The sequence below is a fragment of the Hippopotamus amphibius genome, chromosome 17 (assembly GCF_030028045.1).
Source record: "Hippopotamus amphibius kiboko isolate mHipAmp2 chromosome 17, mHipAmp2.hap2, whole genome shotgun sequence".
NCBI lineage: Eukaryota > Metazoa > Chordata > Mammalia > Artiodactyla > Hippopotamidae > Hippopotamus > Hippopotamus amphibius.
In genome coordinates this window covers 12,594,419-12,609,147 of record NC_080202.1, presented here as the reverse complement: position 1 = coordinate 12,609,147, position 14,729 = coordinate 12,594,419, and the positions used below count along the sequence as shown (strand labels likewise).

Here is a 14,729-nt window from a genome sequence, read left to right as displayed (position 1 = left end):
CTGCATTGGCAGGTGGATTCTCAACCACTGCGCCACCTAGGAAGCCCCATGATGTAGTTTTAAACCTTGTTTTTACCTAGAGTAATAGTCATAAGTCAAATATTGAGAACTTAGAGAAACCTGTAACATGTCTGATGCCACGATAAGGAGCATCATCCGATGAAGTGACGAAGAATTTGCAGGCACGCTCGAAATACCCACCGCTATTTAAATGGATGAGAGGTGGTCCTCCTTTTTACTTTTGTGTAGTGAGGACCGTGCAAATCAAAACACGGTTGTGTGTGTTCTCTTGGATTAGTTATACGGAAATCAGAATGATTTGGATGGTGCAACTCTTGAAAACTAGTTTGAAAAGGTACTCAGTAGTTCTTGACAATCGCTTCTGCCTTACCTCATTGCTGAATCTGGAATATTTGGTATGAGCTATAATATGATACGTGCTGTTCAAGAAAGGTAGATAATCTGCTGACCTTATTTATTTATTTAAAAATATTCATTTTTTTTTTGGCTGCGTTGGGTCTTAGTTGTGGTGCGCGGGCTTCTTCGTTGTGACACGTGGGCTTCTGTCTAGTTGTGGCATGGGCTCAGTAGTAGTGGCACGACAGCTTAGTTGCCCCATGGCCTGTGAGATCTTAGTTCCCCAACCAGGGATCGAACCTGAATCTCCTGCATTGGAAGGTGGATTCTTAACCACTGGACCACCAGGGAAGTCCCTGACCCTCTTTAAATGAAGCATTATTGAGTGAAAGTTTCATGAGAGCAGGAACCATTGGCAATCACTTAGTGTAAAAAGATGGCTTCCTTAAACTCTTACTTCACATCTAACAATAAGTAAATCTGACGGTTTCCATTTTTTATGTCAGTACACCTCTACTGTTACCATATAATTGACTGTTCATGTTTTCCCCCACACACATCCTTTATTTTCTGTATTGTTTTCCCCTGTTTCATAAACGGTTGGTTAGCAAGGAACCAATGTACAAAATAGATTATTAATGAAATAATATAAAGGTTGTTTCGGTGAGTGAAACCTGTGTTATCAACACATTGAAACAAGATGAGCAGAACTTAATAAATCACTCACCATCCTGATTTATAAGATTTTTTTAAATACTTTTGTTTTCTATTTTCGTTTTTACTTTTCCCCTTTCTCTTTCTGTGGTGAGGTACTTACCCAAGCCATAAACATTGTTGTCTAGGAGAGCTGCATTGGTGTAGCAGAGAAATGGATGTAGTATTTCATTCCAAAAAGCATACTGAAGAAGTCTCTGTTTCTAGCACTCAGGCAACACAGATCTGATCTCTAAGAACGTCTGGATATTCACATGCAAATGAATAAACCAGACTCTTCTTTGAAATATGTTTGTGATATCTACAAGTAGCTTAGAGGGGATTGTTGAAGTACTGCCAAAATACATTTCAAAAATATTAAGTCTTTTCTTCCATTATTTTGACTTTGGATTTGTGAACCCCCTTAAAATGCATGTATATAATATTTTGTGCATCTTCATATGTGCTTTTTTGAGGGAAGAGGTCTTGGCTTTCATCATACTCTCAAAGGAATCCAGTGACCCCAAAAAAGATTTAGAACTCCTCCACTAGGTGGTGTGAAAATATTGCCTGCTTTATTTGTACTGTTGGTTATAAATATAGATTGTTCATTGCAAAATACTCTGAACTCTCTCTTTTGCTCCATTTGAGAACCATTTATTTTTGTTGTTATGGGATATTTTGCAATTATATGTTAAAATATTAAGCTAAAAGGTAACTGGAAAGGTAAATCTGAGAAATACTGTACATTGTCTATGTTTAATTCTTAAGTATGATACTTGGACTTTCTGATAACCAATATATATGTTAAAGGTAGGAAAGTTTAAAGGTAGGAAATTAATAGAGGATAAAATAATCTGAGTTAAAAGGAACCTTAGATGTTACCTTCTTGCCAGAAAAGTTAGATGAATTACTCAAATTTATGAGTTGATCACAGGCTTGAACCCACATCCTCTTTCTTAATCTGCATTTAGAGCTCTTCATACCTTTTGTATCTCTCTATTTGTCATCAATACTTAGCTAGTTGTAATAAAAACATTAACTTATAGTAAATAATAACATAATTATAATTAGCAAATTGAGAAATTTTAAATTTAATCATTCCACTGACTGACCTTTCACGTGTTCTCCCAGGAGATAGAGACCTCTGCTTTCTTGATTCCTCTGCTCTCTATCTGCCTTTCCTGTTTTCACTTTCTTTCTACACAATGTAGTTTAGGCTGTTTGATCCATTATTTCAATTCTCTTCATTATGCATTCATCACACATGCTCTGTAAACCCTCAGCCCAATCCTAGATCTCTATATGTGTGACTTTTCTCTGTCTGTAGCCAGACAACTGTACATACTTGCTAAAGAAAAATCACATCTTTGTAGATTGGCAGCACCAAAAATTCATGGTCTCCAATCTTAAAAATGTCCTTCCTGTTGGGTTTCTTTGCCCTCATTCTTCATAGCAGCTATTTCAGGCTTCTTAATGTCTTCTTCCTTTCCCCCTGTACCCAGCAAATGACCTTACTTCCTATTTTTCCAAAATATAAAAATTTTCACATCTTTTTCTCCTTTCTAATACAGTAGAAGCAGTGAGCCATCTTTATATCTGGATTTCTCATTCATTTTTCTTCCTCCTCCTTCCATTGAGTATCTCCCTATTTTGATTTTTTAAAAAAGACTTTTTATTGTGGAAAACATCAGACCCATAAACAAAAGTAGAGAACAATACCCATTCATGTACCCATTATCCAGCTTCAACAGTTATCAACTCAAAGCTAATATTGTTTCATATGTCCCTCCATCCATCTTCCAAATTTTTTTTTGAAGCAAATCCCAAACATATCATTCCACTGATAAAAATTTTCATTGTATATTTCTAAAAGACTTGTAAAAATAATCACAACACCATTATCCCTGGAAAATCACAATTATTCTTTAATATCATTAGGCATCCAGTCAATGTTCACATTTCCCCAAATGTTTGTTAATTGATTTGTTTTACAAAAATTATTTATTTTACACTCTAAAAATTCAGATCTAAGTAAGGTCAATGAATTCCAATGGTTGTATCACATCAAATCTGTAGGTTTCACTTTCCAACTCTTTTATTTCTTTGGAATTTATTTGAAGAAACTGGGTCATTTATTTTATAGGGCTTTTCACAATCTGGATTTTGCTGGTTATATCCCCATGGTGTCTTTAACATATTCTTCTTCCCTCTACTTGGAAATTGATAGTTGGAGCAAGAGACTTGAACAGATTCAGATTTGATTTTGTGGCAGGAATATAGGTGGTGTGGTGCTATTCTGTCAAGGGATACATCATGTCTGGTTGTTTCTTTGTTTGCCTTTGGTTAATTAGGGGGTGAAAATGGTGATATTAAAATGATTCATTCCTTTATTTCTCCTGAGTCTTTTTTCCCTCCACCATTAACACTTATGCATCTCCCTTGGTTGAGGAAAAAAAAACAACCCAGAAAAACTGCTTTTCAGCATTTCCGTCTATTTCTAAGATATTTATTTATGGTACCATCTTTACTTCATCTTCTTGCACTCATCAGTCCATTTGAATGTGGGTTTTGCAGTGTTGGACCTTACCATTTTACTGAAACCATCCTTATCAAGTGAGCTCTGTACTGAATGGAACAGACCCATTTCAGACCTTACTTTGCTTGACAGTTGGGTGGGTAACTTTGTATATTGTTAGTTGCCTCTCCTTGAAATACTCCCTTGACTTGTGGCATATTCTCTCTTCTTTTTACTTTTACCTCTTTAATTGCTTCCTCTCAGCCTCTGTTGTAGACTCTCTTTCTCTCTCTCTCTCTCTTTTTTTTTTTTTTTGATTTTAAGCTCTTTATTGGAGTATAAGTGCTTTACACTCTTGTGCCAGTTTTTGAGGTACACTAAAGTGAATCACCTGTATTTATACATATATCCCCATATCCCCTCCCTCCCGCGACTCCCTCCCACCCTCCCTATCCTGGCCCTCTAAGGCATTGCCCATCATCGAGTTTATCTCCCTATGTTATACAGCAACTTCCTACCAGCTATCTATTTTACATTTGGTAGTGTATATGTGTCAGTGCTACTCTCTCACTTCGTCCCAGCTTCCCCTTCGCCCCTTCCCAACCCCGTGTCCTCAAGTCTGTTCTCTACATCTGCATCTTTATTCTTGCCCTGTCACTGGGTTCATCAATACCCTTTTTTTAGATTCTGTATATATGAATTAGCATACAGTATTTGTTTTTCTCTTTCTGGCTTACTTTGCTCCGTATGACAGTCTCTAGGTCTGTCCACCTCATTACAAATAACTCAACTTCATTCCTTTTTATGGCTGAGTAATATTCCATTGTATATATGTGCCACATCTTTTTTATCCGTTCATCTGTTGATGGGTATTTAGGTTGCTTCCACGTCCTGGCTATTGTAAATAGTGCTGCAGTGAACATTGGAGTGCATGTGTCTTTTTGAGTTACGGTGTTCTCTGGGTATATGCCCAGTAGTGGGATTGCTGGGTCATATGGTAGCTCCATTTTTAGTTTTTTAAGGAACCTCCATACTGTTCTCCATAGTGGCTGTACCAGCTTACATTCCCACCAGCAGTGCAGGAGGGTTCCCTTTTCTCCACACCCTCTCCAGCATTTATTGTTTTTAGACTTTTTGATATTGTAGACTTTGGTGTTGCTCTGCTTGGCTCTAGTGTAGGATTTCTGCTCATCTTACTACACACATTCTCCATAGGTCATCTCATCCTTCTTTGTCATGTTATACCTTAAGTTATACCATCTCTAAGCTGGTAAGTACCAAACCTTTTTTTTTTTTTTTTTTTTCCTCTCCCATAGGTTGGTTTTTTTCAGAGCTGACTTGGTTGTACAGCTTCTGACTGGAAATCTTACAGGCACCTTGGATTCATTGTATCAAAAGATGAAATGTCTGGCTTTTTTCATCCCCTCACACATAGTTCTACTTAGTTCAATTTATTTCTAATCCAGAAATCCACAAGTTTTTTTGAGTTGACTCCTTGACTGACCTTCTACCCTCAGCTTTCTAGTTCTCTTTATTTACTGCTGCTATTCTAGTGTAGATCTCCATCATCTATCACCTTCATTACTGCAAACCTTCTATCTGGTTTCTTCTTTCCCGTCTTTAGGGTCCATTCTTCACTATAAAAAATGGGAGTGATTTTTCTAAAAAACGTATCTAGTGGCTCCCCATTGTCCCTAGGATAAATTGTAAAGACCAGAGCTTGTTTTGTGACCTAGCCCTAGCTTACCTCTTCAGCTTTATCGTGAGTCATCACCTGCTATGTGGAAATACTTGTCACACTTTTCACACAGTTTTAATTGCCTGTTTCTTGGCTGACTCTCCTTCCAGTAGACTGTAACGTCTTCAGTGTAAAGGCCAAGTCTTTTCTTTTCCTTCATTAAACCTGATATCTGGCTCATAGTAAGTGTTTTGTGTATGTTTGTTGAATGAATAAATTTGTGCAGTACACTATTATATATTTTTGTGATATGTTTGTCTTGGTTTTATCGTTATTAGATCATGCTAGTATTCCAGTACTGTTGTAATTCTTGTACATTAATTTGCTTTTTGTCTAGAGGCAGTCTCTCCATAATTAAATTGGACCCAGTAATGTACATAATATAGTGGAGTTTTTTCCTGATTAAGACAGGGATTTTTGCTATGTTTCTTTTTTACTCTCATTTATATGATGAATTCTCTGTCAGTGGATTGCCGTTGTCCCAGATAATAGAAATCTGTAGACAGTTCACATAGTCACAAACATCAGATAATCCTTTCCCTACTGTAACCTTCTTTAGAATGTGAGTTCCTAGATGATTTGGCTTGGTGTGACAATTAAGACTTAGAAAAGTGAGGCTTAAGTAATTAGGAGACGTTAAATACCAAAGATTGGTTTTCTGGGTTGTCCATTGTGTTTGGTTCTCAATCCACTATTTATTACTGACATTAGTCATAGTTCTCTGGATTTAGACATAGTGGTAGTGGTGGCTTTTGGCTATTATTTTGAGTAGCTGGGCTCCAGGTCGGAAGAATCATTAGAGGATAAAATAAACCCCTGATTATCTTTACTAGTATTGCTCAGTGGAGAAGGAGCATCATTGAAATCAGCAGCTGCCATTGGGAACATATGAGCACTCACTTTTTGACTCTGGGCTCATATTTAAAAGCAGGGTCTGCTCTATCATTTTTCCTCCTTGGTTAGCTTATTCACCACCCCAACCCTAGTGCCTGGAATAGTGCCTGGCATGGCATGAAAAGTGTATGGTCTTTGACAGAGTGGTGGTTATGGGAGGGGGAGGGGTGGGTAAAGGGAATCAGTTGTATAGTGATGGATGGAACCTAAACTTGTGGTGGTAAGCACACTGTAGCGTATATAGAAGTAGAAATACAATGTTGTATACATGAAACTGAAATAATGTTATAGACCAGTGTTAACACAATAAAGTATAAATCTAAAAACTGAAAGAAAGGTACAAATTGCAATGAGTAGTGAAGAAGTCCTAGAAATCTAAGGCGCAGTATAGTGAGTATAGGCAACCGTATTGTATTATAATCGTCAAACTTGCTAAACAAAAGACTAGAACTTAATTATTACATCCACTTGTAAAAAATTATGTGACATGATAGAGGTACTAATTATCACTGCAAAGGCAATCATATAATATATCAATGTATCAAATTAACATATACCTTAAATTTACACAGTTATGTCAAATATATTTCAATTTTTAAAAAGATGTGATATATTTAAAACAAAAAGAAGTAGTCTTTGTTTCTTCTGTGATGTATCTCTTAGTAGGTGGTTCTATATACCCTTCATAAGACATTAATTTCATTTGGAAGATGATTTCTTATTTCTTTGAAGTGTCCCTTCCAATTGAATTTTTATGTACGAGTAGTCTGCATTTTAAGTAAGATTTAGCTATATAGTTTACTCTTGAACAGTGCGGGGCTAGGAGTGTCAAACCTCCACACAGTTGAAAATCTGGATATAATTTTACAGTTGGCTGACTCTTCATATCCACAGTTTTGGATTGTGTAGTCCCGTAGTACATATTTATTGAAAAAAATCCACATATAAGTGGACTCATGCAGTTCAAACCTGTGTTGTTCAAAGGTCAGCTGTATTTCCTAATTACAGTGGAAATTCCATCTAGCTGTTTTTATACAATGTGATAAGACAAACTAGTCTTAATTTTGTATAAAATAGAGATTTGAAGAATAATTCTTTTTTTAGTGTTTGTTTGGCTGCTCTGGGTCTTCGTTGTGGCAGGCAGAATCTTCATTGCAGTGTGCAGGAGCTGTGGCATGTGGGCTCTTAGTTGCGGCATGTGGGATTTAGTTCCCCCACCAGGGATCAAACCTGGGCCCCCTGCATTGGGAGCATGGAGTCTTAACTACTCACCAACAGGAAGTCCCTGAAGAATAATTATTTAAGAAACAAGTCTCGATTTTTCTTTCACCTATATTTACTCTCATTGAGCTGATCATGTACTTTTTAGATATTGTATAGAAATTGGCTTTATACTGTTGCAAGTATAAAGAAAGGGCGCTAAAATATCAAGTAACGAGGTTAGAGAATTGGATTGCTGTGTGAGCACAGAGAAGTTATGTACTCCATTCAGTTTTTAATTTTTTTTTAAACACATACTTCTTAAGGACACAAAATACGTTGAAACAGTGCTAAAGTATTTCTTGATTAAATGCATTGGTTAAGAGGGCAGGAGATTGCTAAATGGTTTATTTACATTATAAATAATATCAGCTATTCTAAGATTACTAGTGACTAATATTCAGTCTTGAAGGTTACTTTAGTTGTGGTTGGAACCTTTGGATTGTGAACAGTTTGTGAAGTACTTTATTACTTTTTTCAGGAAATACTTTTTTTCCTTCTTTTTAAAATATTTATTTATTTATTTATTTTATTGGCTGTGTTGGATCTTTTTTGCTGTACACGGGCTTTCTCTAGTTGTGGCGAGTGGGGGCTACTCTTCATTGTGGTGTGCAGGCTTCTCATTGCCATGGCCTCTCTTGTTGCAAAGCACGGGCTCTAGGTGCTTGGGCTTCAGTAGTTGCGGCACATGGGCTCAATAGTTGTGGCTCACTGGCTATAGAGCGCAGGCTCAGTAGTTGTGGCACACGGGCTTAGTTGCTCCGAGGCATGTGGGATCTTCCTGGGGCAGGGATCGAACCCGTGTCCCCTGCATTGGCAGGGGGATTCTTACCCACTGCGCCACCTAGGAAGTCCCAATACTTATTTTTATAAATTAGAAATTTTGGGTTTTTTTGTCATTAAGGGAAAATTATTCTTTAGAAGTTATATGTTAATATTTGAAATTTAATCAAATTGATATCAATATTGATATCAGTCTAGCAGGTGACATGGTTGTGAGTGGGTAAGTTTTAAACTAGTGTTGTTTTGGCTCAGTAAACTATTAAAGATAATTTAAAATATGTAAAGTCACTGTTTTAGCATTGATTTTCACAGTAGGTTAAGAAACACCATCTGATATTCCTATTACCATCATAGTAATCCTTACTTTTGAAAGTATATACTGCAAATAATAATTTAGAAATAATTTAAATTGTAAGTGAAAGCAATAATCTTTCTCTCTTTCTCCTTAGGTGGAATGAACTTTATTTGTTGAGTATCTCCTGGTTACTCGTTGGATTCATTGTGAAAGAATCATTTTCCCCTGCGTGAAAGCCACTTAGTGGCATATTTAATTATAAATCCAGGGATTGCAAAGCTTTTCGATTTCCCAAAGGAGGGACATACCACTATATCAGATAAGCTTGACATTACAGCCAAAATGGTGCTGTCCCAGAGACAACGAGATGAACTGTAAGTTTCTCTGTTTTGTGATTTTTTTTTTTTTAAGAAATCCTCTCATAAAGGAGAAAGTAGTAAATTAAAACACAGCTTTGGGAGATGTATTCTAAATTAAAACTATTGTTATGAGAGTTCAAATACTGGTTTGGGCTGTTTGCTCTGATTTTAAAACCGGGTATTATTTTGACTTAGTATTATTTACCCTTTTGACATTATTGTGTGTACATTTAAAGCGAACAAACAAGTAAGTTAGTTGCGATGTTTTATACTCAGCTTGTCTTAACTGTCTTATGTTCAATAGGAAGGTAGGTGCTTCAGAGCGCTTCAAAAATTGTCTGGAATCCATGTATTAGAAAATAGAAAAATAAAAGCTTTTATGTTGTTACTGCTAATGCCTTTCCTTTTTGTCTTACTGTGTTATCTTTTATCATCCAATGGCTATTGTATTTGAACTTTATGAGGTGGCTAATATAATTAATACAAGTGCATTAATGAAAGAAGCATGAAATGATTTGACTACTGTTATTTTATGGTATCTTTTAGCATCCCATATTTTATATCATTCTGTTTTTGTAGGTGAGGAGTATAGAGGGGACATTTAACTTCATGTTCTAGGTATTCTTAAATTTTCTTGGGTTTTAAAAAACTCCGTTTGGAAATAATTTCAAATTTATAGAAAAGTTGTAAGATTAGTACGAAGGATACTTATTATACGTTTTATCCAAATTCATCTATTGTTATTTTTTACCATTTGCTCTATCATTTGCACTCTGTGTGTGTGTGTGTACACAGTATTTTTTTTTTTTTTTTACAACCATTTGAGAGTAAGTTGCATGCATGAATGACCTTTCCCCCAGGTACTTCATTGTGCAGTTCCTGAGAAGAACTATTCTTCTGTAAAACCATAGTACAGTTAGCAGTGTTAGTAAAATTTAACACTGTTACAATACTTTTTATTTGATCTACTTCATTTTTGTTAATTAGGCCAGTAATGCCCTTTATACCATTTTTTCCCCCTCTGGTACACCGTCTAGTCCAGGATTAGGTATATTTAGTTGTCATGTCTCTTCAATCTCATTTAATCTGGAATATTTCCTCAGCCTTTAAAATTTTTTTTTTTATTGAATGAAAGATTCTTTAAATTCTGTAGTGCTTTACAATTTTCAAAAATTTCACACAATATTTCGTATAATCCTATAGTAACCCTTTTTTTCCCCTTACTCCTATGTTGCTCCCCCCCCCCCCCCACTGCTAACCAACCACTGGCTTGTTCTCTGTATATGTGTCTTTTTTGTTTTATCCACTAGTTTGTTGTATTTTTTTTCAGATTCCACATGTAAGTGATATCATACACTATTTGTCTTTCTCTGTCTGACTTAGGTCACTTAGTATAATGCCCTCCAGGTTCATCCATGTTCCTGCAAATGGCAAGATTTTTTTTTTTTTGGCTGAGTAGTATTCCATTGTATATGTACCACATTTTCTTTACCCATTCATCTGTTGGAAGACAGTCAGATTGCTTCCATACCCTGGCAATTGTAAGTAATGCTGCAGTGAACATTGGGGTGTGTGTATCTTTTCGAATTAGTGTTTTTGTTTCTTTTGATATTTACCCAGGAGTGGAATTGCTGGATCATGTGGTAGTTCTATTTTTATTTAGGTTTTTGAGAAACCCCCATACTGCTTTCCACAGTGGCCACACCAATTTACATCCCCACCAACAGTGTATGAGAGTTCCCTTTTCTCTACAACCTTGCCAGCATTTGTTGTTTTTGAGTCTTTTTTTTTTTTTTTTTTGAGTGTTTCTCATTTTATGTTTGTCTGTTTCCTTGTGATTCGATCTAGTTTATGCGTTCTTGGACAGATTACTACATAAATAATTTTGAATTCTTTTTCAGGATATCATATCTAGGGACACATGATGTCCATTTGCCCCTCAGTGATGATTTAAAAATTTTTTTATTAAACTCTTTATTGGAATATAATTGGTTTACACTGTTGTGCCAGTTTTTGAGGTACACCAAAGTGAATCAGCTGTATTTATACATATATACCCATATCCCCTCCCTATCCCAGCCAAGTCATCACCCATCATCGAGTTGATCTTTCTCTGTTATGCAGCAACTTCCCACTAGCTATGTATTTTACATTTGGTGATGATTTAATTTTGATCCCTCGGTCTAAATGTCTCATGTCTCCCCTATGTAGTTGCTATTACTTCCTTTTCAGCAAATGAGTGGGGAGATATAAGATCATGCAAGTGTTTTTCTTTCCTATCAATATTTCTCCCCTAGATTTAACATCCATTGATGATTCTTGCCTGAATGATTCTTTACTGCAGTGGTTACAAAGTGATGATTTTCTAACACCACTGCTCATTCTGTATTTATTAGCACTGAGCATTGTACTGTTATCAGTAGACCTTCTTTTTCTCCTTTTTGTATACTTGTCTTTTCATTATTGGTATTAACTCATGGGTTCTTATATTTTCAGTTGTTTATCATTCATTACTCCTGTACTATTTTTGTGCTTGAATTGTCCCAGATTGTCCCATAGGAGCCTCTTCAGTTGGCTCTTATATATGCCTCTGTCATTTTCTGTGAGCACTTCCTTACTTTCTAGGATAACAGTATGTTCCAAGCTTATTGTTTACCTATCCTGCCTTAACCCTAGCATTAGGCATTGCTCCAAAAAGCCCTGGTTCCTCTTAGTGGGGAGTGGTATTCGAGACCAAGATATGGGCACTAAGTATACTCGTTACTACTGGGATGTCTTTGCTCCTGGGCCATTTATGTAGATAGAACTAGGAAATACATGTATATATTTACACATATACAGACCCCCTAATTCACATATGTACTAAGATTTCTCAGTCTTTGCCCAATTGACGTTTTGGGCTGAATAATTCTTTGCTGTAGGGGCTGTCCTGTACACTCTTGGTTGTTCAGCAACATCCCTAGCTTCTCCCACTAGATGCCACAGTCAAAAATATCTCCAGGTGTTGCCACTGTCATCTGGGAGGGCTATAATACTTCTAAAATAGTTTCAGAATTATTACACTCATACCACTACAAAAAAAACAAATCTCCTGGGAAGTGTCCAGAGTTTGTGTGCAGTTCTCTCCCCGTCCATCTTGCCCAAGACTGAGAGCATATAATCAAATACAGTGTTTGTAAGTTATGTGGATTCATTTTGTTTTGTTTTTTTCTCTCCCTCTTCATATAGGTTATATCATTCATTTGAAATACAGTCGGGTACATGTGTTCTATTTTTTCAGTTTCTGTGCCTTGCATTCCATCCCCTTCCCATCCTTGTTAGTTTTATTTAATATTTTGAATATATAGAATATCATCTATACAAAAATGTGTACTCAGAAGTGTTGTTCTCTTCTGAATCCTTTCTGCTAAATTACCCCTCCTTACTCTTTATAAGAACCAACCTCATTGTTTTATAAAGATAGATGTATGTATGTTTTCTTGTTCCTCCCTTCTTTCTTAAATAAAAGGTAGCATACCATATGTTCTCTTTGCTCTTTGCTTTTTTTCACTTAATAGCATCTTCTGGAACTCCATGTCAGTTCATAGAAAGCCTCTTCCCCCCCCCCCCCGCAACAACTAGGTAGTATTCCATTGTGTGTACACCGTCGTTTTTTCAACCATTCTTTCATATTTGAATATATAGGTAGTTTCCACTATTTTGTAATTGCAAAGAATATTGTAAATAATAACCTTGCAAATGTATGTTTATATTATTGCAGGCATGTCTGGTTTTTAATCATTCTTGTTTCTAAGTCACTTCAGATCCTTTTCTTCTAGATACCTTCTGTGAGCTGACTGCAAGTCATGCTTATTGCCCTTATAATTAGAATGAATACTTAAACATTATGGCCAAGAATAGAACTTTTTTAATTCGGCTAAAAATCACTTGAGAACGGGAGAACCTAATTTCAGGTGGCTAAGTTTTTCTAGAATTTTGAGATAAGAATTGACTTAAAAGTGCTCATCAAGCAAAAAAAAAATTGTCTTACAGATCTAAATGTAAATTTTGGAAATAGATTTAGTGTCCTCCAGTTTTTAGTAAGGAAATAAAATGAGGGATTTGCTTTTTCTCCTGTTTTTGAAGATGATGTGAACATATATTTACTATGATAGCAATAAACAAATGTTTATGTACCTCTTACAGGTAATGTAAATTTTGGCACCTCAGTTGGCTGTTGATACATTTTAGCGTTTCTAAAGGTTGGATAGCAATTAGGTTGTAAAATTCTTTGAGGTATTTTTGGAATAGAAATGAAATTAATTTTGACAGACTTGAAACAGATAATTTGTGGTTCAGTTCAGCAAATGTGTATTGTGTGCCTTCTGTGTTCTTACTACTCTAGAGCATATAAACAGGAATAATAACATGACAAACATGTTTGTGGATATGACAAACATCTTTATTTTATAGATAAATTAAGTATGAAAGAAATTAAAATTATCCAATTTTATGACTAGTAATAGAGGCAGTTTTCTGACTTCAAGTTCACTATTCCTTAAACAGAATTCCATTACCAAAATTAATATGTCAAAATGTAAACATAACCCACTACTTTTTCAGTCCCACTTTCCAGAAGTGGCCACCATTACCGCTGTATATTATAATTTTTTCACATATTTTCATGTGTTTACAAAAACTACAGAACGTGTTTTCTTCCTTAAGATTTATAAGATAGAATTATACTTTACAACCTGTTTTTAATATTTTTTGTCACCCTTTCTGTGAGTTTGGAAGTGATACTATCAGTTGTTAGTTCATCTAATAGCTACTTTTGGCACAATAAACTTATACTTCTATTTCTTTATCAAATTTTACACCTTGATTTCCCCCCATGAAAGATGAAGGAAGTCTTTTATTTTTATGTTCTCCTGGTTGATAATATTTGTACTGTTTGATTTGATATTCACCCCTAATTTTTTCGTGCCACAACTTTCCAGTTCTTGTATTTTATTAACAGCTGTATTGAAGTATAGTTGATATACAAATAACTGTATGTATTTATTGTGTACCGTTTGATAAGTTTGGACCATTCTTGTATTCTTATTTTGATTCCTCTATTTGTTGGGTAGATTTTGTCATTATGTACCTTTTTCAAGATGGACTCATAAATGGACCTCTGTGGTTCTCTGCATGCTAGACAATAATTTTTTCTTGCTCCCAAAATGAACGTTAAGTAAAAAGTGAACAATTTTTAGATTACACATTTTTCCCACTCAGAGTTATAAATACTAACGGAAAAAATTGCCATGCATTAGAATGCAAAGAACATTTCAAATAAGTGTGGAATAAAGAGAGCAAAACGAAAACTTAGGAAGTGAAGAAATCTATAATAGTGAGGGTACTCACATCAAAACCCTCTGGGGTATAGCCCACATAGCTTATAGAAAATTAGATAGTCTTTAATCTTTAAAAAAAAAAAACGAACAGAGATAAGAAATGAACATTCCACTCAAGAAAAAGGAAAATAAGCTTAAAGGAATCAGAGGGAAGGAATTAAAAATGAATAAAAGCAGAAATTAATGAAATAGAAAATATAACTTGGTAACTTGATTGGTAAAATTGAAAAGCAGCTTTAAAAATAGACAAAACTGAAAGAGAAAAGACACAAATGAACAATATAGCAATGAAAAAGGCAGCATAAAATGAACTCAGGTGGTTTTCAAAATTATGTGAATGTTCTATTAAATTTGAAAATCTAAATGACCGAGTGATTTTCTAGGAAAATGTATATGATAAAATTTGTTCATGAAGAGGTGGAAAGCTTGAATAGATCATTGACTGTAGAGGAAA

At 35.3% G+C, this 14,729-nt stretch overlaps 1 protein-coding gene across 5 annotated transcripts in view; it reads left to right on the top strand.

Moving 5' to 3' along the window:
• The window catches only part of PAFAH1B1 (platelet activating factor acetylhydrolase 1b regulatory subunit 1), a 68,989-nt gene that overhangs the window by 21,511 nt on the left and 32,749 nt on the right, over positions 1–14,729 (top strand). For all 5 annotated transcript variants that reach the window (XM_057714387.1, XM_057714389.1, XM_057714390.1 and 2 more), the window contains one exon: positions 8,693–8,912. In XM_057714387.1, the coding sequence (XP_057570370.1) occupies positions 8,881–8,912 (32 nt within the window). In that variant the 5' untranslated portion in view covers positions 8,693–8,880. The remainder of the gene's footprint in view (positions 1–8,692; positions 8,913–14,729) is intronic.